Consider the following 27380-nt stretch of genomic DNA (forward strand, 5'->3'; position numbering starts at 1 on the left):
CCAACGGAGTCTTGACAGTTTTCCTCTCTCACATTATTCTTCAAATAAGATATTCTACCCTAATCCCGGCACAATCACCATGGGTACTGTCATAGTGTGCTAGGAGTTGTTCCACTATTCACTGTCTATGGCACAGATCCAGGATCTGTTTCAGAGGGGACTATTGTTCCCTGACTGATGACTAGAAGGCAGACGCCAAACACAGTTCCCCCCCTATTCTGTGCCCAGCCAACCATGAGCAATGTTTGCCAGCCAATGATGTATTGAGCCTGGCAGGCAACTAAGTATGAATACAGTAGATAGCTTTCAGACAACCTAAGGAATGCTGGGTAATAGTAGCGCTTATTATCCAGCATACTTTAGGCCTTCTGGAAGCTAAGCTAATCAACTAACATAATGTTACTACTGCCCCTTTATTGCATTGCTTCCTGGCAGACAACATACTTGATCTACTAATGTTTAGGCTGTCTTGACGTCGTCTACTAAGATGTAGCTGCATGAAAGGCTCAGTATGCCATTCGACTGCTTCCTTATTGAATTTCCGCCTGGAAATCTAAGAGAAAGTATAACTGTTGCTTTGAAGCTATTTATATAATTTGGCTTAGGATGTGTGTGGCATCAATTTGCTACGTAGTGTGGTGCCAATCTCATTCCAGGGTAACATCCATTATGATCCTAGTTCCAGGTTGAAACTAACGTGAAAAATGAATATATAAAGTTCATATTTGCATTTCAAAACAATATCGATCTGTCATTGTACGTGTAATCAGTTCCCACTGTATTCAGAAATATAAATGGAAGCTAACGATAACTAGAGAGCTTCAGACATATTGGCTAGCTAGCCATGTACAATGCCAAGCTAACGTCATATCAAGCTGACAAATTGAATATGCAGTGGAAATGGATTGACCTTATCATGTTGAAATGCAAATATGAACATTATATATTGTTGTTGTTATCACTTTAGTTCCAAGGGTAGGAATACAATTGAGACCACACTAGCAGACTGCCCTGTACTGGTTTGGTCATTAGCCTACATTATTTACACTATTATTTACATTATTTCTGCATTATTTACATTATGCACAACAGATCGCTGACGTTGTCGCGTCCCTGACGAAGATGGGCAGGAGCACTTGGATTGGTCCCCGGGCGCGGTACCTCGCCGACGCCCTGTCTGCTCCCCGCTACCCTTGGGGGTAAGGACGACGGGATGGGTTAAGCGCAGAGCTCGATCGCATCGGCGACCCTGAGAAAGACAATGCATGTGTGTGTGTATTCCTGTGTGTGTGTGCCGCCCATTGCATGTCCCATGTCATTGCAGGCCGAATAAAGGCGTCTCTAAAGAGGTCCTGCATTATTATTTATGCTATCTAGAAGCTATCTACTCATACGTAGTTGCGTAGAAGGCTCAATACATCATAGGCTGGCGAACATTGCTTGTGGTTGGCTGAGGTTAGAATGGAGTGGATTGGTGAGATCATCTCTAGAATCCCATTTCTCTGGTGTTTACTTTGGCTTTACTGTGGAGACACAAAATTACTATTTTAGGGTGGATTTTTCCTATAAGCAGAGATGGTTCATTTCTATAGAGGTAAAGGTTCTCCCCTCCCAGGCTCCCACCATGGATAAACATTCAGTATTTACTAAAGTTTAAACTGAACTGTGTATGGGTTGATTTAAGGATGGCTGGAGACCTTATGCTATGTTTGATATAAAGTGTCCTTTTAGGTTTGGTTCAGGTTCAGGTTAAGGTTAGGGTTCCGGCTTATCACAAGGAAAATGTACAGAGAGGCTGGTTTACTAATAGCATCAGTGTGTGCCGTATTTAAATAAGCACTCAGTGATCTATTAAGTTGGACACCTTACTTTTCCCGAATTGTAAGTCGGGCAAAGTAAGGTGTCCTGTCAGACAAGCTAGATAACTGCTAATGGCTACATTTACATTTAGTCATTTAGCTGAACGCTTTTATCCAAAGCAACTTACAAGTCATGTACGACAAGTCAGCAGGAAGGGTACAACTCTTTCAGCTGAGTAACAATGTTCGTCAAAGTGTTGACATTTGAGTGCTGCAGTGTTGAGTGAGTGCATAGCAGTAGAGACATTATTAGTATTAGTATTAGGAAGAGTGCATGATAGTAGAAGACAGTAAGACGTTTTTTTTTTTTTTTTTCTTTTTTTTTTTACATGGAGCAGTTCCAGGACCGTCATGATGATGCTTACCGGCATTCTGGCGGAGGGCTGGCATAGATGGGAACAGCGTTTTCGGCTGTACATGGTTGCTTTTGGGAGCGTGCAGCAAAGAAGAGGGTGTTGAAATCACCATTCTGCTTCGTTGTGGCAAAAGAGCAAGTACTGTGCGTTTAGCCCAGGTGGAAAAGATATGCTAAAGGACAAGCTAGTATATAGCATACTAGATTCTCATCTACAAGGAAGACTGTGGCAGGAAAATGGCGCATTATTACACAGAGCCATAAATATGCAGAGCAACGGAGCTAGCCAAGACGCAGATACAGGCAACGCAGACCTCACATGTCGCTCGTGATGCTCCAGTGAAAGCTATAGAGAGAGCAGCATGGCGTAGAAGAATGGGCCCTTGGAACAAGAGCAACAAGAAACCAGTAACGAGAAGCAGCCAAAGGTGTGGAAAGAGACACAAGCCAGTGTCCAGTCTATGGAGCAGTATGTCACATAATGTGGAAAAAGCGACCATGTTTCCAAGGTATGTCGAGCAGCCAGCAAAAAGAAAACAGCAAATTTAGAACAAAGACTGTAAACAAGAGAGTGAAGTGGATTGCTCATACTGTACATAGGAACAGTAGTGCCTGCTGAAGTCAATTATTATTAGAGAAACAGAGGTTTGAACACACTGAAATAAAACATTTTCTCCTTACTTTTGTGTTTACTTTGTGTCGCCTGATTCCTGTTTTTGGGTTCCAGATGAGAGGTAGGAGCTGGAAAACACAACGGTTCCATAGCCTGAAGTCTTATAGTCATAGTCACAGTCCAAAGTTTATAAAAATCCCATGGAAAATGAGTTTTGTAGAAAGGTTTCTGTAATGTATGTAAAAATACAGCATGATTATCCAAAATGGCTGTCCAACATTCTGACGCTTAAGTTGGGACAAAGGTCTTATTCGTCAACCTTCCCCACCTTCTCCCACTCTCACCCGCCCGCCTGAGGTCGCGTTCCGAGCGGACGCTCCTTGGCTACAACGGTGATCAATAATTTTTGCCATCAGCGGTGATTGGTCACTGCAGTACCGTTCAGAACCAGAGGTGGTAATTTGACGGAGCGGCTGTCAAATTACCCTCGCTGGATATATCGTCTTGTAACTTGAGAAACGAAGCACGCAATTGGTTGAGTGTGGTGGCGATCGAAAGACGGCAAATTCAACTTTGGAACAGTGTAGTGGATGGTCGGTGAAAAATGCAGCGCCGAAATGCTGATGGATGGATGGATGGATGGATGGATGGATGGATGGATGGATGGATGGATGGATGGATGGATGGATGGATGGATGGATGGATGGATGGATGGATGGATGGATGGATGGATGGATGGATGGATGGATGGATGGATGGATGGATGGATGGATGGATGGATGGATGGATGGATGGATGGATGGATGGATGGATGGATGGATGGATGGATGGATGGATGGATAGAAGGGTGACTGTCAATCTTCATGATGTCCTGCCAGGGTGTGACGGAGAGTGTGGCTGCTCCTCTGTGCTGCCAGGGTGTGATGGAGAGTGTGGCTGCTCCTCTGTGCTGCCAGGGTGTGATGGAGAGTGTGGCTGCTCCTCTGTGCTGCCAGGGTGTGATGGAGAGGGTGGCTGCTCCTCTGTGCTGCCAGGGTGTGGTGGAGAGTGTGGCTGCTCCTCTGTGCTGCCAGGGTGTGGTGGAGAGTGTGGCTGCTCCTCTGTGCTGCCAGGGTGTGATGGAGAGTGTGGCTGCTCCTCTGTGCTGCCAGGGTGTGGTGGAGAGTGTGGCTGCTCCTCTGTGCTGCCAGGGTGTGATGGAGAGTGTGGCTGCTCCTCTGTGCTGCCAGGGTGTGATGGAGAGTGTGGCTGCTCCTCTGTGCTGCCAGGGTGTGATGGAGAGTGTGGCTGCTCCTCTGTGCTGCCAGGGTGTGATGGAGAGTGTGGCTGCTCCTCTGTGCTGCCAGGGTGTGGTGGAGAGTGTGGCTGCTCCTCTGTGCTGCCAGGGTGTGGTGGAGAGTGTGGCTGCTCCTCTGTGCTGCCAGGGTGTGATGGAGAGTGTGGCTGCTCCTCTGTGCTGCCAGGGTGTGATGGAGAGGGTGGCTGCTCCTCTGTGCTGCCAGGGTGTGATGGAGAGCGTGGCTGTCATTTTCCACGATGGCCTGCAGCGTCTCTCCACCACAACGCCCAGTGAGTCCAGCTGGGTCGTGGTGAAGTCAACACTGTGGAACACATGGGGCACATCGTCACGCCAGAGGCACAGAGGTCTGACGACGCAAAGGTGAAAGCAATCAACGACACGCCACCCCTGGAGAACACACTAGGCCTGCAACGGCTGCTTGGAATGTCAATATACTTAGCACAGTACATGCCAAAACGAAGCCAGCATTGAGATCAGACAGCTACTCAGGAAGGACGCGGTATGGCAGTGGGGCCCGCATCACAGCTCAGCACTGAAGAGTCTGAAGGCTACCCTCACACAAGCACCTGTCCTGGAGTCTTACCATCACAAAAAGCCTGTGACGATGCAGGCAGACTTGTAGAAAGACGGACTGGAAGCACGTCTTCTACAAGATGGTCAACCTCTGTGTTGTTATGCATTGTGAGCACTCACTGAGACTGAACGAAAGTATGCTCAGATAGAGAAAGAGAAAGAAGGGCTGTCAAAATGAATGCTTTAACTTTGGAGATTAATTTAAATGAATTAAAGCATTAAAATAAATTAATCTAGATGAATCTATGGAGTGAAAAATCTTCAACGTTCTGAACTTTTTGCATCAACTCATGCACCTTTTTGAAAATCATTTTGACATGAAGATGGAACACATTTTTGTTGTTAATATGATTTATATTACTTATATATTATTTATATAAATAGTATTTGAATCTAAATATACTTTATTTGTCTTGATTTTACATTAATTCCATGATTTTACTCAAGTAAATATATGTTACAAGCTTCGGTCTTAAATCGAAAAATGCTATTTTTAATCTAGATTAAACTAGATTAATTACAGAAAATTGTGAGATTAATTAGTTAATTTTTTTTAATCTATTGACAGCACTAGAAAGAATACATCTACGGCAAGACAGTGACTGTGCAGTCAGATCGCAAGCCTCTGGAGGGGTCACTGTGCAGAAGCTGCATGCGGCTGAGCAAAATGCCGACGTGACTGCAGAGAATACTTCCACACCTGCAAAGATAATAATCTGAACTTCATATACTGTACACACCAGGCAAACCATCACTGTCTCATTCACCACCTCCTCCCCCTGGTACACTCCGGAACTCCGCTCCATGAAGCAGACCGGCCGTCAACTAGAACGCCTCTATAAAAAAACCCGCCTCACCATCCACGCCGACCTCCACAAACAGCACGTCTCCTCCTACCGTGATGCACTCCAAGCTGCCAAATCTGCCCACTACTCCACCATCATCAACAGCAGCAACCGCAACCCCCGGACCCTCTTCTCCACTGTCAAGAAACTCTTACAACCCCCGGACAATAACTCACTCTCCTCCCCTGACCTCTGCAACTCGTTTCTCCTCTTCTTCAATAATAAAGTATCTTTAATCAACAGCTCACTGACTGCCCGCATCGCCAATTCCCCCACCCTCGCCCCCCCCACCAACATTTTTCCCCCACCTGACTCCATCCCTCCCACCCCTTTTACTGCCTTCGCCCCAGTTGACTCCTCCTTCATCATGGACCTCATGACCACCTCCAAGACCACTACCTGCTCCCTTGACCCCCTACCCACTACTCTCACCAAAGCCGGCCTCCCTGCTCTCATCCCCCACCTCACCGCCCTTTTCAACCAGTCACTATCCCTAGGCCACGTCCCCTCCCCCTACAAACTCGCCGCTGTCACCCCTGTCCTCAAAAAACCCACTCTTGACCCATCCAGCCTCTCCAACTACCGCCCCATATCCAATCTTCCTTTCTTCTCAAAAACACTGGAACGTATTGCTGCCTCCCAACTCCACTCCCATCTCCAGTCCAACACCCTATATGAACCCCTTCAGTCTGGCTTCCGTCCCGCTCACAGCACCGAAACTGCACTGGTAAAGGTCATCAATGACCTCCTCATCTCCGCTGACTCCGGTGCCCTCAACATCCTGATCCTACTCGATCTCAGTGCAGCCTTTGACACAGTGTGTCACTCCATCCTCCTCCAAAGGCTGCACCAACTGGGTGTTGAGGGCACAGCACTTGACTGGTTCTCCTCCTACCTTACTGACAGACACCAATTCATCTCCCTCTCCGGCCACACCTCCCCCCCCTCCCCAGTCACACAGGGGGTCCCCCAAGGCTCAGTCCTCGGCCCCCTGCTCTTCATCTGCTACATTCTCCCCCTTGGTCACATCATTCGCAAATACCACCTCAACTTCCACTGTTACGCTGACGACACCCAAATATACATCAGTACACAATCCCCCCACAGCCCACCCCTCAGTCACATCGAATCATGCATCACCGAACTCCAAACTTGGATGACCCACAACTTCCTCAAACTCAACAGTGACAAGACTGAACTCCTCATCATTGGCACCAAAACCACCCTCACCAGATCCGGACCCATCACACTCACCATCAACGACTCCACCATCACCCCCTCCCCCCTAGTCCGCAACCTTGGTGTCCTCCTTGACCCCACCCTCTCATCTGACCCCCACGTCCGCTCCATCGTGAAAACATCCTACTTTCACCTCCGCAACATCGCAAAAATACGTCACTGCCTCTCCCCCCCCGCTGCTGAATCCCTCATTCACGCCTTCATCTCCTCCCGCCTGGACTACTGCAACTCCCTCCTCACTGGTATCACCTCCCGCTCCCTCCATAAACTGCAAATGGTCCAAAATTCAGCCGCCCGCCTCCTCACTAACACCCGGTCCCGCGAACACATCACTCCTGTCCTCCACTCCCTCCACTGGCTCCCGATCAAACACTGCATTAACTTTAAAACACTACTCCTCACCTTCAAAGCCCTCCACAGCCTGCCCCCCCCCTACCTGACTGATCTCCTTCTCCCCTACCGCCCAACCCGTTCCCTCCGGTCCTCCTCCACTGCCTCCCTCACTGTCCCGACATCCAAGCTTAAAAACTTCGGTGATCGGGCCTTCTCTCGCACTGCACCCCGACTCTGGAACTCCCTCCCCCAGTCCATCAGAGACTCCCCTACACTCTCCACCTTCAAAGCTCGCCTCAAAACCCACCTGTTCTCCCTTGCCTTCAACCCCCCCCACCCCTAAACCCCCCCCTCCCCTCCAACCTGATCGATATGTCTCTAGTCTTTTTTTTTTTGTGCCTTCAGGCTGTCTCCCCCGTTCCCCCCATGGTCTCATGTTCCTTTGTTTTTGTTTCTTTGTTGTTTTGTTTTGTTTCTTTGCTTTCGTCTCTTTGTTTGTACCCCTGCTCCCGACTACTGTCAGCGACTTCGGGTTATTGAGAAGCGCTATATAAATTAAATGAATTATTATTATTATTATGTATATCGCTGACACACTTTTCTCATGCTACGGTGAGTGGAGAGGCAGAAGAGGTCAATGAGAGCCCCCTGTGATGAGAAGGTTGTGTACACCATGTGACGGCACAGAAACGCTGAGCACGGAAACACTCCGCTGAAGGAGGCACCCGCAGCACGCCACAAGCCGTGTGTGAAAGACTCATGGAAGCCAGAGAAATGACGCAGTGTGGACAGAAGCCTACAGAGCGACGGGCCAACGCAACATAATATCAGTATCTAGAGGGAGGTAGAGCAGTCGTCTGGTACCGCGGAGGTCCCCGGTTTGATTCACGCTCCTCCCGGGGGCGGCGTGTCGAAGTGTCCTTGTGCAAAACACTCAACCCCTAATTGCTCCCGATGAGCAGGTTGGCACCTCGCATGGTCGCTTCCGCCGTCGGTGTGTGAATGTGTGAGTGAACGGGTCAAATGTGAGGAACAAGTTGTAAAGCGCTTTTGGATAAAAGATGCTGTATAAATGCATATATCTAAATGTACAGAACGGTATCGTGATGGTCGGAGACAAGATCATCATACCCTAGAACTTCCAAAAAGTTATCTCGGAGAGGCTACATCTAGCTCACCAAGGTGTTCAGCGAACAAAGGCCAACGCAAGAAGAGTCCTGGAACGTGACAGTGAGATGATGGCGGAGAGAAGTGCGCGCCATGTCAACAGGTACGGCCACGACTCCAGAAAGAGCCACTCGTCACGCGCGAGGTTCCAGAACTACCATGTAGTTGGAGCAGACATCTTCGAGCTGAATGGTCAGGGCGTTCCTTTTGTTAGCGGATGACCCGACAAAGTATCCGGAAATGTTGAACCTATAGGCTACCCGATGAAACGGCTCACACGGTAATCCAGAAAATGAAGTCTGTCTTTTGCCAGAGGCACGGAATCCCCGGAGAGTCACACTCGTTCCATTCGCCGGCGACACGAGACAAAGGCATTCGCTGCGTCACGGGGGAGCTCAGGCTCACACAGTCTCACGGCCCAGGATTTCTCTCCCTCCAGGAGTCAAATGTACTCCCTGAAAGGACCATAACGACTGTGAAACCTGCGCTGAAAGAAACTACAAGCAGGTACGGACCCACATCTATAGTATTACTGGCACTGAGAAACACAGCAGTGACATGCCTGAATGAGTCACCCGCACACATGCTGATGGGAAGAGTCCTGTGGAGTGCGCTGATCCTGTGTGCCATGCCGTGCTGCGGCAGTCAACCGCACAGCGTGTGCACAGCAAACTACAGTCTCGCCCGCAGCGCTGCAACCAGTGTCGTAGTACTAGAGTGGTTTTCAGGACTCGTGACTCGACTTGGGCTGGAGCAATGATGACTTGGACTTGGACTCGAGCATTGACTGCATTCGGACTCGGAAGGTGCAGACGAGGAGGACTTGATAAAAGAATTTAAAAAAAAAAGTATGTGTAGGCCCTAATCATTTGGCATACAATATTGATGGCTACTGCATTTGTGTCACAAAATAAATAAACTCCCTTTGAAATGGTGACCGCCGTGTCATTTATGTTTAAAGAATCAAGAATCAAGAGGTTTATTTGTCACATACATACCAGTGCAAGATACAATATACAAAATACAAGAGTTTTATTTGTCACGGCATACAAGAATACAATGAAATGCGGGGGGTCTTGCCCGCAACGATGTGCATAATTACAATAGTAATATATAATAAGAATCCAATAGAACGACATTGTGCAATAACAAGTAACAAAGTAGGGCATATCGGTATCTGTGCATAGGCCTACAGTGAAATGCGGGTGGTCATGCCCGCATTGATTGTGCAAAATACAATAATAAAATAGAATAAAATAGGCATAGAACAAATTTAATAGATAAGACACAAGATATTCATGGTAAAAAAAAGACAAATGTCCCCTGTCTTATAAATAGCCTTTTCCAGTGTTTAGCATTGTTTTCTAGCAATGGGGGTTTGTATCAATGGGGTCTGTGTCTTTAATTCTCATTTTGGCGGATTGCTCCAATTCAGTTGAGACAATATCCTCCCCCAGTGAACTAAGCCATTCTGATTTGACTCGCTCCCTGATGTCAGTAGGTGCTGCTGATCTGCATAACTAACGCCCCCTCTATGGTTGTAGCGCAACCATTCGCTCAACAACAGAGCGAGTGGAAATACAGACACTACAGACGTGGCGCGGGTGCCGACAGAACGAGCGAGCGAGAGAGAGGGAGAGAGAGAGAGACAGAGAGGGAGAGGGAGAGAGAGGGACAGGAGCACCCCACACACACTCCCGACCGCGTGCGCGGGGCAGGAGCTTCTCTTGGGGAAACACACACGCAGTCGGGAGCACTCGCATATCACTGTCAACCTGCTGCAAAATATCAATTGCGCAGCCCCGTATTCCGATCCGTGCAATAATATTCACAGGGGGATATATTGTCATTTGAAACAAGTTACCAATGCATTGACCCGTGGGATTATGCCCCCCCCGCTGCGAAATTAACTAGTATCCCCCTATCTCTCTATGTCTCTCTCTGTCTGCCAGTGCAGACTGTGGGTGACTGTCACTCAAAACGCTTATGGGCAGAGCCCAGCGCAAAACAGCTTGAAATCCTGAAGTGGAAAAATGCTGCTTTAGAGTACTTGATTAGAAATACAAAACAATGAATTTTTTTGAAAAAACCTTACAGATGTGTTCCATAGACTCACAGGAATTGTGTAACATTGTCCAAATAGTGAAATGAATAGCAAAACACGCAGGACATTTAATGTAGACCTTTTTTATTTGTATGTCAGCTCAGACTCACCCTTGATGACTTTCATAACTTAACCTAGCCATTTTGAAAATTTTATTTAACACCTGAATATATTGGAAATGGCTAGGTTAAGTTATGAAAGCTGGAGGGAAAACAACATTGTATTTGAAGTTACTGCACTTTGCTTGTACATTACCTGTATAATTATTTAAGGAAATCGTGCAGCAGAGTACAGTATCTGCTTTTTTGGGGTTAATTAAAATAATTACGTCATATTTTTGTATGCCTAAAGATTACTTCATTAACCTGTTAAGCCTTAAGGTCCCCCTATAGGGGGACCCTGCTTTTCTTTATCATAAATCGATCAATAGAGACTGTATTAGATCCCCAATTATCATATCATTTCGAGATCGCCAAATGATTGACAGAGCTAGTGTCTCAGGAGTCGGGGTGGTAATGTGTACTTTTGCGTACTTTGGGGCACGCCTCACATATCGGCATGTAATGTAATATAATCTATATATTGTATTAAAATAAATGCACACCCGAGCCACTAGAGGTTGGCAAATAATCGTCCACATGTGGGCCCTTGGATGTTAAGAGGTCAATGTTTTAAAAAAAAATATGTGTAGGCAAGAGTAAAGACCATAACCCTATCAAAAAGTAGTCAAATTGTATATTTTAATTTTTACCGATGTTTTATATGTTTTATCGGAAATACAAATTTATCGGAAAATGCTAATTATCGTAAAAACCGCAAGAAATTACTAAATCCAGATTCAACCCTGCCATTGGAAAGAGGAGCATTTTCCATATCCATAGATGTATGATTTGGCCATAATAAGGTCAAGGTCAAGTTCAAGGTCAAATATGAATTTATAATTAAAGTCGATTATCATTAATTACTGTATCTACAAATCCTTCTGTTTAATCATCTTCCTGCGGTTCATTTGCTTAGATTTTCTGTACACATGATCTCAATAAGGTGGTGAATGAGCTCAGTGAGCATTTTCTCCTACCCGTATACATTTTTGATCATCATCATCAAAATCATAAATCATAATTAATCATAATTAATTTATTCATTACAATTTACTCAGCCTAGTAACAGACACAATATTTCTGACACTGGGAATACATACCCCCAGGTCCCTAGATGTTCCTAGATACCAAGAACATGCAAATTGACCTTGCAGAAGTGGAGCAATCTTCCATTTACTTAGGCATGTACCTTTTAGGCGAAAACGGTCTACAGATTAACAGGTTAATACATGTTAAATCTGGGTACTATCATCTATCTACCTATAACACATTTTGGATGGCAAGTCAAAACACTTTAAAGCCATTTTTCTCAGTTTCACTGTTTGGAAGTTACTGTGCTTAGCCTTGACAGGGCAGTATATTTTAGTATTATTATTTATTTAAAAAAAATGCTCTCTCTGTCTTGTATCTAAGCTGTCTCCCTCTCTCTGTATTATCCCCACCATGTCATCATTGTGAAAGTCCATGTACTGTGTTTGTCCATGTACTGTGTTTGTCTGTATGCTATAATGCCATGTATGTAAAGCGCTTTGAGATGCCTAATGTAAGGTGCTATATAAAATAGATGTATTATTATTATTATTATTACAGGAAAGACCTACACCGTGCAGATACACCTACAGGAAGTACCTACACCGTGCAGACACCTACAGGAAGTACCTACACCGTGCAGATACACCTACAGGAAATACCTACACCATGCAGACACACCTACAGGAAGTACCTACACCGTGCAGAGACACCTACAGGAAGTACCTACACCGTGCAGACACACCTACAGGAAATACCTACACCATGCAGACACACCTACAGGAAGTACCTACACCGTGCAGAGACACCTACAGGAAGTACCTACACCGTGCAGACACACCTACAGGAAATACCTACACGGTGCAGATACACCTAAAGTAAAGACCGACACCGTGCAGACACACCTACAGGAAATACCTACACCGTGCTTTTTAAAATGATACTTTCGGAATGTATAGGGTGGAATATATTTCGTTCTGGCTGTCGAACGATCTCTATGAGCCATGTCAGTCTGGCTTCACAACAACACAATCACAAGAGCCCTTTTTAAAAGTCCCCAACGACCTCCTCATTTCCCCTGACGCCGGTCCCATCACTATTCTCATACTCCTCCACCTCGGTGCTCCATTCGACGACACCATCAACCATTCCATCCTCCTCGCCCGCCTCGAGTAATTCCTCGACATCCCTGGCACAGCCCTCTCTCTCTGGATCAAATCATACCCTGCCGACACAGACGGCAATACATTAGCATCAACAACTGCAAAATCGATGTCCCCCAGGGCTCAGTGCTCAGCCCCCTCCTCTTCAGCATAACACACAGTACCATGCTTCCCCTTGGACTCATCATCCGTCGCCATGGCCTCCATTTTCACCGCTACTCTACACCTCCATCAAATCCATCACTACAAACAAACACTCTCACAAACCGTTTTTTCTTTGGGAAATAAAATCATGGATGCAATCAAACTTTCTCAAACTGAACTTCTGTGACACATCAGAGATCCTCATCATCTGCCCCACGTGCCTCTCACCACATCCCCTCCTGACTTCTCAATTAAATTAAATGCAATTAAAAAAAACGCTATTAGTCCCGCAAGGGGCAATTTAGAGCATGATGCGGCAAACAGCTGCATTTCTTCACATTCAAGACAAAACAAGACAAAACAGGGACAAGAGACATACATGACACTTCAAAGCACAAGAGACATGACACTGCCAGAACGGGATCCCTACACAAGTCCAATCAATAAATAGATTCGGTCAGTACAAAAAAAGTGCACTTTCGTCAAAAGAAATATGTAATCAAGGGGTCAAAGGGTTCATGTTATTAAACTGACCTTTCCTTGTACTGTGGCCATTCACCAGTCGAACAAACCCAAACTTTCTTCTGTTTGTTTCACAGGCAGGCTGTCTAAAGCACTTTCCTGAGGGCAGCAGGTCAATTATCTTATGCACTTTCTTGAGCACTTGTAAAACTGCATTAGGGATCTTTGTGTTCTGCCGATCCTTTTTGAGCTAAGGTTGACAACACCTTGCAGTTTGTTCTTGTCTCTTTGACAGAGGGATGTGAACCAGCATACAAATTAAAAGGTTCAAATACTCTCAATAAAGGAAGAATAAAACTCCCTCAGCATCGACGGCTCCACCGGCTCTCCCTTCCCTCACATATCCGTAACCTCGGTGCCGTCAGCGGCCCTGCCCTCTCCTTTGAACCCTGTGTCAAACACATCACAGAAACATCCGCCATTCACTTGAAAAATGCTGCCCGTCTCCGTCGTTTCCTCTCATTGTCAGCCGCTGAAACCCTCCTTCGTGCATTCATCGCCTCAAGCCTCAACTACCGCGACAGCATCCTCTACGACGCCACATACACCAAAACTCTCAATAAACTGCAATACATTCAGAACTCTGCCGCCCACCTGCTTTACTCACTCCTGTATCAGAGATCCACTCACTCCTGTATCAGAGATCCACTCACTCCTGTATCAGAGATCCACTCACTCCTGTATCAGAGATCCACTCACTCCTGTAGCATAGATCCACTCACTCCTGTAGCAGAGATCCACTCACTCCTGTATTACAGACCCACTCACTCCTGTATTAGAGATCCACTCACTCCTGTATCAGAGATCCACTCACTCCTGTATCAGAGATCCACTCACTCCTGTATCAGAGATCCACTCACTCCTGTAGCATAGATCCACTCACTCCTGTAGCAGAGATCCACTCACTCCTGTATTACAGACCCACTCACTCCTGTGTCAGAGATCCACTCACTCCTGTATCAGAGATCCACTCACTCCTGTATCATATATCCATTAACTCCTGTAGCAGAGATCCACTCACTCCTGTATTAGAGATACACTCACTTCTGTAGCAGAGATCCACTCACTCCTGTATCAGAGATCCACTCACTCCTGTTTCAGAGATCCACTCACTCGTGTATCAGAGATCCACTCACTCCTGTATCAGATATCCACTCGCTCCTGTTTCAGAGATCCACTCACTCCTGTGTCAGAGATCCACTTACTCCTATAGCAGAGATCCACTCACTCTTGTATTAGAGATCCACTCACTTCTGTATCAGAGATCAACTCACTCCTGTAGCAGAGATCCACTCACTCCTGTGTCAGAGATCCACTCACTCCTGTATCAGAGATACACTCACTCCTGTATCAGAGATACACTCACTCCTGTATCAGATATCCATTAACTCCTGTAGCAGAGATCCACTCACTCCTGTATTAGAGATCCACTCACTTCTGTAGCAGAGATCCACTCACTCCTGTATTAGAGATCCACTCACATCTGTAGCAGAGATCCACTCACTCCTGTATCAGAGATCCACTCACTCCTGTATCAGAGATCCACTCACTCCTGTAGCATAGATCCACTCACTCCTGTAGCAGAGATCCACTCACTCCTGTATTACAGACCCACTCACTCCTGTGTCAGAGATCCACTCACTCCTGTATCAGAGATCCACTCACTCCTGTATCATATATCCATTAACTCCTGTATCAGAAATCCACTCACTCCTGTGTCAGAGATCCACTTACTCCTATAGCAGAGATCCACTCACTCCTGTATTAGAGATCCACTCACTTCTGTATCAGAGATCAACTCACTCCTGTAGCAGAGATCCACTCACTCCTGTGTCAGAGATCCACTCACTCCTGTATCAGAGATACACTCACTCCTGTATCAGATATCCATTAACTCCTGTATCAGAGATCCACTCACTCCTGTAGCATAGATCCACTCACTCCTGTAGCAGAGATCCACTCACTCCTGTATTACAGACCCACTCACTCCTGTGTCAGAGATCCACTCACTCCTGTATCAGAGATCCACTCACTCCTGTATCATATATCCATTAACTCCTGTAGCAGAGATCCACTCACTCCTGTATTAGAGATACACTCACTTCTGTAGCAGAGATCCACTCACTCCTGTATCAGAAATCCACTCACTCCTGTTTCAGAGATCCACTCACTCGTGTATCAGAGATCCACTCACTCCTGTATCAGATATCCACTCGCTCCTGTTTCAGAGATCCACTCACTCCTGTATCAGAAATCCACTCACTCCTGTGTCAGAGATCCACTTACTCCTATAGCAGAGATCCACTCACTCCTGTATTAGAGATCCACTCACTTCTGTATCAGAGATCAACTCACTCCTGTAGCAGAGATCCACTCACTCCTGTGTCAGAGATCCACTCACTCCTGTATCAGAGATACACTCACTCCTGTATCAGATATCCATTAACTCCTGTAGCAGAGATCCACTCACTCCTGTATTAGAGATCCACTCACTTCGGTAGCAGAGATCCACTCACTCCTGTATTAGAGATCCACTCACATCTGTAGCAGAGATCCACTCACTCCTGTATCAGAGATCCACTCACTCCTGTTTCAGAGATCCACTCACTCCTGTATCAGAGATCCACTCACTCCTGTATCAGATATCCACTCACTCCTGTATCAGAGATCCACTCACTTCTGTATCAGAGATCCACTCACTCCTGTATCAGAGATCCACTCACTCCTGTATCAGAGATCCACTCACTCATGTATCAGATATCCACTCACTCCTGTTTCAGAGATCCACTCACTCCTGTATCAGAAATCCACTCACTCCTGTATTAGAGATCCACTCACTTCTGTATCAGAAATACACTCACTCCTGTATCAGAGATACACTCACTCCTGTAGCAGAGATCCACTCACTCCTGTATCAGAAATCCACTCACTCCTGTGTCAGAGATCCACTCACTCCTGTAGCAGAGATCCACTCACTCCTGTATTAGAGATCCACTCACTTCTGTAGCAGAGATCCACTCACTCCTGTAGCAGAGATCCACTCACTCCTGTGTCAGAGATCCACTCACTCCTGTATCAGAGATCCACTCACTCCTGTATCAGATATCCATTAAGTCCTGTAGCAGAGATCCACTCACTCCTGTATCAGAGATCCACTCACTCCTGTTTCAGAGATCCACTCACTCCTGTATCAGAGATCCACTCACTCCTGTATCAGAGATCCACTCACTCCTGATCCACTCACTTCTGTAGCAGAGATCCACTCACTCCTGTATCAGAGATCCACTCACTCCTGTTTCAGAGATCCACTCACTCCTGTATCAGAGATTTACTCACTCCTGTATCAGATATCCACTCACTCCTGTTTCAGAGATCCACTCACTCCTGTATCAGAAATCCACTCACTCCTGTGTCAGAGATCCACTCATTCCTGTAGCAGAGATCCACTCACTCCTGTATTAGAGATCCACTCACTTCTGTATCAGAGATCCACTCACTCCTGTAGCAGAGATCCACTCACTCCTGTGTCAGAGATCCACTCACTCCTGTATCAGAGATCCACTCACTCCTGTATCAGATATCCATTAACTCCTGTAGCAGAGATCCACTCACTCCTGTATTAGAGATCCACTCACTTCTGTAGCAGAGATCCACTCACTCCTGTATCAGATATCCACTCACTCATGTTTCAGAGATCCACTCACTCCTGTATCAGAGATACACTCACTCCTGTATCAGAGATCCACTCACTCCTGTATCAGAGATCCACTCACTCCTGTATCAGAAATCCACTCACTCCTGTGTCAGAGATCCACTCACTCCTGTAGCAGAGATCCACTCACTCCTGTATCAGAGATCCACTCACTCCTGTAGCAGAGATACACTCACTCCTGTATCAGACATCCCATCACTCCTGTCCTCCACTGGCTTCCCAATAAACAACACATACAGTTCAAAGTGCTGCGATTCGCCTACGAAGCCCTTCACAACCTGGCCCCGTCTTACTGACCTCCTCCTCCGTCACAACCCCTCCCATTATCTCATCCTAGCCCCCACAACCAGGACAAAGTGTCAAACCTGGGGCAACATTTGCTGCCCCCTCCCTCTGGAAGACCCTTCCCAAAAACAACCAGAACTCAACCTCACTCCCCACCTTCAGAGTCTCTCACTCAAAACCCATCTGTTTAACGTCTGAGCCTCTTCCTCCTCTTCCTCCTCTCACTGTTAACTGGGGGGGGGGGGGGGGGCAGTGGCTCAGGAGGTAGAGCGGTTGTCTGGTTCCCGGTTCGATTCCCGCTCCTCCCGGGCAACGTGTCGAAGTGTCCTTGTTGAGCAAGACACTTAACTGCACTTAACACCTAACTGCTCCCGATGAGCAGGTCGGCAGCTTGCAAGGCTGCCTCCGCCGTCGGTGTATGAATGTGTGACTTTATTGTTTATTGTTTAAAATGATCCCCATTAGCTGCCACCTAAGTGGCACAGAATATTTTGCTCACATATTTAAGTAGTGCATTCTTAGGTGGTACTTGAAAGACACTTTGCTATTCAATTTACTTATGTTCAGTGGGCAGTTATTTCAATGATTGATGGCACGATAAACAACTGTCCTCTTTAAAGCATTTGATTTTGGACGTGGTAACATAATCTGTCCATCATCGGCTGACCTAGTAAAATAAGAATGAACCTGACTGCATCTGACAATTTGTTTGCATAAGAAAACAGGTTGAGACAAAAAGACAGTTGTTCCTGAAAAATGTAACCGTGTTGAAAACCAGCCTATTCTCTACCGTTAACCATGAGAGTTGCCGGTGCATAGTGATAGTGTTTGTTCTCATGGAACAATGTAAGACTAACCTTGCAGCTCTGTTCTGGGCAGTTTCCAATTTCTTTAGTTGAGTGAATGGGATAATGTGAGGAACAAAAAGTGTAAAGTGCTTTGGATAAAATAACTATATAAATGTTAGCCTCTGAGCTTCGTCATCCTCTCTCTGTTACATTGTTCTGTCTCTTGTCTTATTCTAAGCTTCCTTTTAGTATAATTATTTGTATGTCAGATAGCATTGTTGCTTTTATAACTTGAATGATGATGTCATAATGATCTCTTTGTACTCGTATTCTTATGTAGTGTATTTGAGTACCTTGGAAAGTGCTGTACAAATAACCGTATGCCCACCCGACTCGTCTTTCCATCCATCCATCCATCCATCCATCCATCCATCCATCCATCCATCCATCCATCCATCCATCCATCCATCCATCCATCCATCCATCCATCCATCCATCCATCCATCCATCCATCCATCCATCCATCCATCCATCCATCCATACATCCATACATCATCCATCTATTCACAGACCCATCCACCTGTATGTGTGTGTTACTGTACTTACTGGAGAATTGAATGGAGAATCCCTGCTTGCTGATGAAGTAGTCCGAGTCAAACTGAAGGGTCAGAATATTGAAGGTGGAATGAGTATCTTCAGGTAAGGCCGGACCGGACCATTCCTTCAGCAGAATCCCCCCCTCAGAAGGTCCAGATGGTCCGTCCCAAACTCTTAGGATGTCATGACCCACCTCTGTATCAAAAACTATGAAATGGAGACTGGGGGGGTGGGGGGGGGGGGGATAACACGCACACATATACACACACAAACACACACACACACACACACACACACACACACACACACACCACACACAAACAGAATACACATATTATAATAATACAGTTCAAAAGTATGCGTGTTACAACCTCAGAATGGAGTGAGTCACCACCTCTGTGAGGAACGTGTGTCATTCTGATAACCCTACACACCCAACCCGGACCACGTTGAATGCATGTTAATGTGTGGAACATGGTGAGAAATCTAATTTAAACGGCATGGGGAAAAATACTTTGAGGTAGAGAACCACCTCGAAGCATTTCACTCTGAAATCAAACGTGGTACAATGATACGGTTGTGAGATCATATAATGTTTCGATCCACTTTTTCTCGCCATTTTCTATTTTTCTCCCATCCCAATTTCATAGTATCCAATTCTTCCCTCCCCCGTCTTGAACGTTGCTAGACTATGCCTCCCACTGGTCGGCTGTAGTGAGGACAGATCAGTTCAGTGATGGTACCTGATGGTTGTGAGATCATAAGCAGTTCAGTGATGGTACCTGATGGTTGTGAGATCATAAGCAGCTCAGTGATGTTACCTGATGGTTGTGAGATCATAAGCAGCTCAGTGATGGTACCTGATGGTCTTGCCCGTGTCGGCCTCTATGGTCCAGGTGCAGTGCAGGTTGTTGTCGTAGGGAGCAGGGTAGCCAGGGGACAGGATACGACCAGAAACAGCGCCTGTTAAGTGACCGCCACACTCCGCTGCATAGGAGAGACCAGACACACGGTATTATGGGAACAATACACACATAAGATAAGATAAGATAAGGTATTCCTTTATTGATCCCCTTGGGGAAATGCAGGCATCATAGCAGCATGGGGAGGAGGGGGGGGGGGGGGGTTACAGGTATGGCCAGGGTAATAGTAGAAGACATAAATATAGTACAGTAGAAATAAGTAAAAATAGGCAGTGCAAACAATATAATTAACTCTGAGTATATGCAAGTAGGCAGTGTGATCAAAGGTGGGGGTGAGGGTCCGTATGACCTGTCAGTTATATTATACATTACAATAAGTATGGTTACAATAAACGCTAGAATCTAAAATAATACACTAAATAATACTCATTCTCGGTATGCACAACTATATGTGAATATCCATAGACATCCATACATGTGCCACTGTGTGAATAGATTTTAGTTTTACATTTTAGTTTCTTTTTGTATTTGATTATTCTTACCTTTCTGTCTCTATTTTTACATTCCTATTCCTATATTATTCATACAACACTGCTTACAATGGCCCAACTTCCCCTCTGGGATCAATAACATTGTTATTGCATCACCGTATGGTATCTTATGCTAATATATTTATAATCTTTAGGACATGTTTCAAGTCATGTCCTAAAGATTATAAATACATCTCTTCGTACAGGCATCTTCCCAGATGCATTCAAAACAGCCGTTGTAAAACCCTTACTAAATAAACTCAAACTAGACAGTAATGCACTGAAGGCCAATATCCAACCTTCCATTCATTAGCAAGATACTTGAAAATATAGTCTCAGAATAAACTCCTTTCGGGGCCAACCACGTATATATATGTGTTTCGGCGCCATGCTTAAAGGGCCAACCACGTGTATATATATATGTGGCAAGGTTGTTTTGGCTTTTATTCCATTGTAATATCCTACTCAATTTCACAGAGCGGCACTGCAGATTTACCCTACTCTTGGAATTCGGAAAAGTGCATTACCGGCCAGATCCTCGTAATGCAGTGTTCCCTGTTACAGACCAGTGTTTTTTTTTTTTTATTGACTTTTCTGTTAGCCTAAAGCTATGCGTGTAGCCGATCGCCTGGAATAGTTTTTGGGACGCTGAATTCAGTATGCAGTAAAGGATTATAGCATCAGCCAATGGACATATGGATCTGCCAGATGGCAATCGATAACTGGGAAATCCTTTTTGCAGTCCAACCGGCCACAGGTAAGAGCGATTTGACGTCAATTTCAGCTTGGTCGGGCCTTGCTTTGATAGCCAACCACCCAGTCAGCGAATGAGGCTACTGAGGCTAATGCCGTTATTGGTAATCAATAATCAGAAACGACGTCCCCTGCCCCCCCCCACTTTCATGCATTGATGGTGGACCATGATACCGACCATATGCATTTTGAGTTTTAACTCTAGCTTGTCTATAGCCGAAACGCCATTCGATTTAACATTATTAGCTTAGCACCCTATAGCTCACATTCCAGGAAATATCCCAGAACATTCTGCTATAACGTTCATATTCAAGACGCTATAAAATGGGAACATATTGATGAAAAAAATATTTATTTAAGGCATATTGAAGGAACGGTTTATAGTGTCAATTGACAATGAGAATGGACAGATAGCAATAATATAAAGTATAGATTTAGCTCTACAAACAGCCTCACGCACAATGAAAGGTTGTTATGATATGCTGGCTGTATAGTTTCAAGTTTTCAAGTTTCTTTAATAGTTGTCATACAGAAGTACAGAATACTTTTGTACAAAATGCTTCTTACTGTTGCGCTCCAGAGACTGTGCATGACAAGATAAGTATGAAATAAAAACATAGTAAAAATTAGAAGAAAAAAAAAGAGGTCACAGTGTTCAGTTTAGACATATGTACAATGTTCGTAGACGTAGTTACCATACAATATACAATACTGTGCAGTGTACTAATATACAATACTATATAGTGCAAGGCATAAATGGACAAGGTGCAGTTTAGGTACAATTCACAGTAGGTGTACGAGTTGTAGTGCAAATCCTTTATCAATAAATATAAAGTGTAAGTGTGTTTGTGTGATCTAAAGTGTGGAGAGTGGGTGCTGCAGTGTGTTGTTTGTTTGAGTGAGTGTGTGTGTGCGTGTGGGTGTGTGTGCTGTGTGCATTTGATGGTTGTTGCATAGTGATTATTGTTCGTTTAGCGATTATTGTTCGTTTAGCAGCCTGATGGCCTGGGGATAGAAGCTCCTTCTGAGTCTTTCTGTGCTCGCCATAAGACTCCGGTATCGCTTGCCTGACGGCAGCAGTTCAAAGAGGCAGTTGTTCGGGTGGCTCGAGTCCTTAATAATTCTCTTAGCCTTCCCCTTGCACCGCTTGTTGTAAATGTTCTGGAGGGTGGGAAGCCCCCCTCTAATTGTGCGTTCGGCTGAACGTGTCACTCTTTGTAGTCTGCTACGGTCTTGTGCAGTGCTATTCCCAAACCAGGAGGTGATGTTGCCGGTCAGGATGCTCTCTATTGTACATGAGTAGAAGTTCCTAAGGATCTTCTGACTGACTTGGAACTTCCTTAGGCGCCTGAGGAAGTAGAGGCGTTGTCGTGCCTTCTTCACAACACTGTCAATGTGTGTGGTCCATGTCAAGTCCTCGGATATGTGGGCTCCGAGGTACTTGAAACTGTTCACTCTCTCAACTGGTGCCCCGTCGATGCTGAGGGGGCTGTAGTCCTTGACCCCCGACCTCCTGAAGTCCACAATCATCTCTTTTGTTTTGCTGACGTTCAGGGAGAGGCAGTTCTCCTGACACCACTGTGACAGGTTCTCTACCTCTTCCAGGTAGGCCCTTTCGTCGTTGGCAGAGATCAGGCCCACCACTACTGTGTCATCAGCAAATTTGATGATGGTGTTGTTGTTCCGCTGTGCTACGCAGTCATGTGTGTACAGGGAGTAGAGGAGGGGGCTCAGAACACAGCCCTGGGGGGCCCCTATGTTGAGCGTGATGGATGAGGAGGTGCAGTTGCCGGCTCTTACCACCTGGGGTCTGCCCGTCAGGAAGTCCAGGACCCACTGGCACAGGTCATAGTTCAAGCCCAGGTCCCTGAGCTTGGCTATGAGTTTGGAGGGGACTATGGTATTGAATGCTGAGCTGTAGTCGATGAACAGCATTCTCACATAGTTCCCCTTCCTCTTGTCCAGATGTGATGCTGCTGTGTGCAGCACATGGGCTATGGCGTCCTCCGTGGACCTGTTGGGGCGATATGCAAATTGCAGAGGGTCCAGGTTGATGGGGAGGGAGGAACAGATGTAGCCCTTCACTAGCTTCTCAAAGCACTTCATGGCTATGGAGGTGAGGGCTACAGGGCGGTAGTCGTTGAGGCAAGCGGGCGTAGATTTTTTGGGTACAGGGATGATGGTGGACTTCTTCAGACAGGTGGGGATGACGGCCTGTTCCAAGGACAGGTTGAAGATGTCAGTGAATACCGGGGCCAGTTGGTCGGCACAGACTTTTAGGACGCGGCCGGGGATGCCGTCCGGTCCTGCTGCCTTCCTGATATCCACTTTTTTAAAGATCCGTCTCACCTCATGCTCTGTTACCCTGAACACTGAGTCTCCATCAGCAGACCCCCCCCCCCCCATTGCCGTGGTTTGTAGGCTGGTGTTGTTATTCACAGCCTCAAACCTCGCATAGAAGGAGTTGAGATCATTTGCTAAGGAGATGTCACTGTTCAGTTTGAGGGGGGTTCCTTTGTAGTCTGTCATTGTTCTGAGGCCCTGCCACATGCCTCTAGAGTCAGCCTGTTCAAACTGAAGTTCAACTTTATCCCTGTAACGCCGTTTTGCCTCTATTACTGCTCTCCTGACGTTGTATCTTGCCATCTTGTGTTCTTCCATGTTGCCTGTCACCAGCCCGGTGTTGTATGCTGATGTGCGCACTTTCAGAGCCTCACGGACGGATTTGTCTACCCAGGGCTTTTGGTTTGGGTAGATATTAATTTTGGTGGTGGGGATTATTACTTCTACCTGAGTACAGACATAGTCAATCACCGTTTCGGTGTATTCGTTAATATTGGCTGTGTTATCACGGAGTACACTCCATTCTGTGCTTCCCAGCACTGCTTGGAGTGACTCTACTGACGTCACGGTCCAACGTTTAACCTCTCGCGAGACCACCGGCGTTCGCTTGAGACACTGTTTGTACTTAGGCAAAAGAAAAATTGCAACGTGATCGCTTTTACCGAATGGACTAAGAGCCTGTGACTTGTACCCATTCTTAAATTGCGAGTATACATGGTCTAATATGTTCTCGCCTCTGGTGGGACAGGTCACATGCTGATAGAAATTCGGCAGCACCTTTTTAAGACGCGCGCTGTTGAAATCCCCCAAGACCAAAATGGCCGCGTCAACGTTAGCTGCCTGGAGTTTGTTTACCTCGTCGTGAAGTTTTGAAAGTGCGACCTCAGTGTTCGCGTGTGGTGGAATGTACACTCCGATGAGGATGATGGACGTTAACTCTCTTGGGAGGAAGAAGGGTCGACATTTTATCGTGATAAACTCCAGGTCTGGGGAACAGTGGTTAGACATTTCCTTTGTGTTGCCTAAATCGCACCACTCCTTGTTTATCATGAAGGCGATGCCGCCTCCTTTCTTCTTTAGTGACTCTAATGCCGTCCGGTCTTTTCGTAGAACGAAGAAATGGTCTGCCGGTTCTATTGCATGATTCGGGACATCTGGACTCAGCCAAGTTTCTGTGAAACAGAGGACGTTACAATCCCGAATGTCCCTCTGGAATTGGATCCTTGCTCTGATGTCGTCCAATTTGTTTCCTATCGATTGCACATTGGCCAACAATATGCTGGGCAATGTGGTTCTGTGTCGTTTGGACCTCAGTCTGTTCCGGACCCCGGCTCTCTTTCCTCGTCTTCGCGGCAGCTTTTTTTCTTGTCCGTGGCCGGCATAACAAAGGATCTCGGTGGGCCATTTCTGCTGTTCAGCGATCCGATCCAGAGAGCAATCCAAACGGTAAGTTTTTCTTAATCCAATGTCAATGATTGACTGACGGTCATACACATATAATGCACCAACAGTTGGTGCAAATAAAACTCCTAATACTATAAAAATTAACAAAATAAAGCACAGTCTCGTCGGAGCGATCAGAAAGGCAGCCATCACAGCAGCGCCAGTTTACCCCGTCTAATCCCAATGGCCCCGAATGTGTTAAAGAAAACAACCTCATGGAGGAATTTTAATTAGGCTTCAGAACATACCACAGCACTGAAACTGCTCTTTCTAAAATAATTAGCGACCTCAGACTAAACTCTGATGCAAACAAGGTATCAATTGCTGTCCTCTTAGACCTAAGGGCAGTACTTGACATGATTGACCATGATATCCTAATTAATTGCCTCGAAAGGTTAGTTGGTCTTTATGATGTACTAAACTGGTTCAGAACATATATCAAAAGGCGGAAAAATTACGTCAGGCTTGGATATCATGCTTCTGAGAATCATGACACCTACTTTGGAGTTCCACAAGGGAGCTGCCTCGGTCCACTATTATTCTCACTATACATGCTGCCACTTGGGGACATTATAAGAGAACACAATGTACAGAATGTTTCAATTCAGCTACACGGATGCCATGCAACTGTACTTCATTACTGCCTGTCTCTTAGCAATAAACAAATGAATGAGCATCGACCTATTAAAATTAAATAAGGACAAAACTGAAATCATACTAGTCGGCTAAAACCAAACAAGAAATGCTGCTTCTCATTTTATGCAAAGCCCTAAATGGAACAGGACCAAGCTACATTGACAATTATCTTGTCAACTGCTGTGAAGCACTTTGGGCTGCACTTCTTGTATGAAAGGTGCTATAAAAATGAGCCTTTAGCCTTTGTTTATTATTATTATTATTATTATTATTATTATTATTATTATTATTATTATTATTATTATTATTATTATTATTATTATTATTATTATTATTATTATTATTATTATTATTATTATTATTATTATTATTATTATTATTATTATTATTATTATTATTATTATTATTATTATTATTATTATTATTATTATTATTATTATTATTATTATTATTATTATTATTATTATTATTATTATTATTATTATTATTATTATTATTATTATTATTATTATTATTATTATTATTATTATTATTATTATTATTATTATTATTATTATTATTATTATTATTATTATTATTAGTAGTAGTAGTAGTATTACATTGAAGGCCGATGGATAATAGGTATACAATACAGACTATACTGCAGCAATACAATGACCTCTATTCTTAAGAGTTCGGGGCGAACCAGTAACATACTGGTCAATCTATAGAATGAAGACATGTCTCTAGTCTACCTGTTGTGTAGTGTCTGTACTTGTATAAAGAGCTCAGTCAATCTATAGAATGAAAACATGTATCTAGTCTACCTGCCGTGTAGTGTTTCTACTTGTATAAAGAGCTCAGTCAATCTATAGAATGAAAACCTGTATCTAGTCTACCTGCCGTGTAGTGTTCCTACTTGTATAAAGAGCTCAGTCAATCTATAGAATGAAAACATGTCTCTAGGTTACTAGGTTCTTGTTTGTTGATGCGGAGATCACGGATTGGACTTTTAAAATTAGTTTAAAAAGAGGCTTCTAGTAGACTCAGGCCTGCTATCTAACGGTGTATGTGGAGATGACCATGTGGGAATGGGTTTCATCTATCTATAGTGTATATTATTCTGCCTATGTCCAGAGAACCCCATTAGAGAGAGGTCTGCTATCTGCACGGGGCGGTGGACTGCTGATGGATGTAACGTGATACTGTCTAGCCCGGGAGTGTGAGAGCGCCGGCCGCTGGAGGAAGTGGAGTGGTTTCTAATCTGCTCCTCTGTATTGTTTGTCTCTTATGTGCAGACCAGAAGCCATTAGAAACATAACTGTTATCTACACAGCCATGGTAATCTACTGTAGCAATACCACTGCAGGCTGGACACACACACCACGCACGCACACACACGGACGCACGCACGCACGCATGCACACGCACACACACACACACACAGTCACTTATACACTCTCTCTCTCACAGACGGACACACACACCACGCACACACACACACACACACACACTCTCTCTCTCTCTCTCTCTCTCTCTCTCTCTCTCTCTCTCTCTCCCTCTCTATCTCTCTCTCTCTCTCTCTCTCTCTCTCTTTCTCTCACACAGACGGACACACACACAAATAAGCACACTTGAAACAATTGCACACATTCATATTCACATTCGACACACACCCACACCCATACACTCAAAGGTACAAAAGGGGGACAGACAGACAGACAGACAGACAGACAGACAGACAGACAGACAGACAGACAGACAGACAGACAGACAAACAGACAGACAGACAGACAGACAGACAGACAGACAGACAGACAGACAGACAGACAGACAGACAGACAGACAGACAGACAGACAGACAGACAGACAGACAGACAGACAGACAGACAGACAGACAGACAGACAGACAGACAGACAGACAGACAGACAGACAGACAGACAGACAGACAGACAGACAGACATATACAGTAGATATATGCTAATATACATATATAAATGACTGTATACATACTATATACAGCACTATTTTCCATGCTATCAT

General features: G+C 45.2%; 1 protein-coding gene across 1 annotated transcript in view; it reads right to left on the minus strand.

Annotated features, from left to right (window-relative positions):
* LOC311247965 (CUB and sushi domain-containing protein 1-like) overlaps window positions 1–27380 on the minus strand; it is a gene marked incomplete at both ends in the record, with an annotated part of 213058 nt that overhangs the window by 62167 nt on the left and 123511 nt on the right. Inside the window, 4 exon segments of the mRNA XM_084338937.1 lie at window positions 4327–4428; window positions 13688–13736; window positions 18739–18950; window positions 19590–19716. Coding sequence (XP_084195063.1) covers window positions 4327–4428; window positions 13688–13736; window positions 18739–18950; window positions 19590–19716 — 490 coding nt within the window.

The sequence above is a fragment of the Notolepis coatsorum genome (assembly GCF_963971535.1).
Source record: "Notolepis coatsorum genome assembly, contig: SCAFFOLD_268, whole genome shotgun sequence".
Taxonomy (NCBI): domain Eukaryota; kingdom Metazoa; phylum Chordata; class Actinopteri; order Aulopiformes; family Paralepididae; genus Notolepis; species Notolepis coatsorum.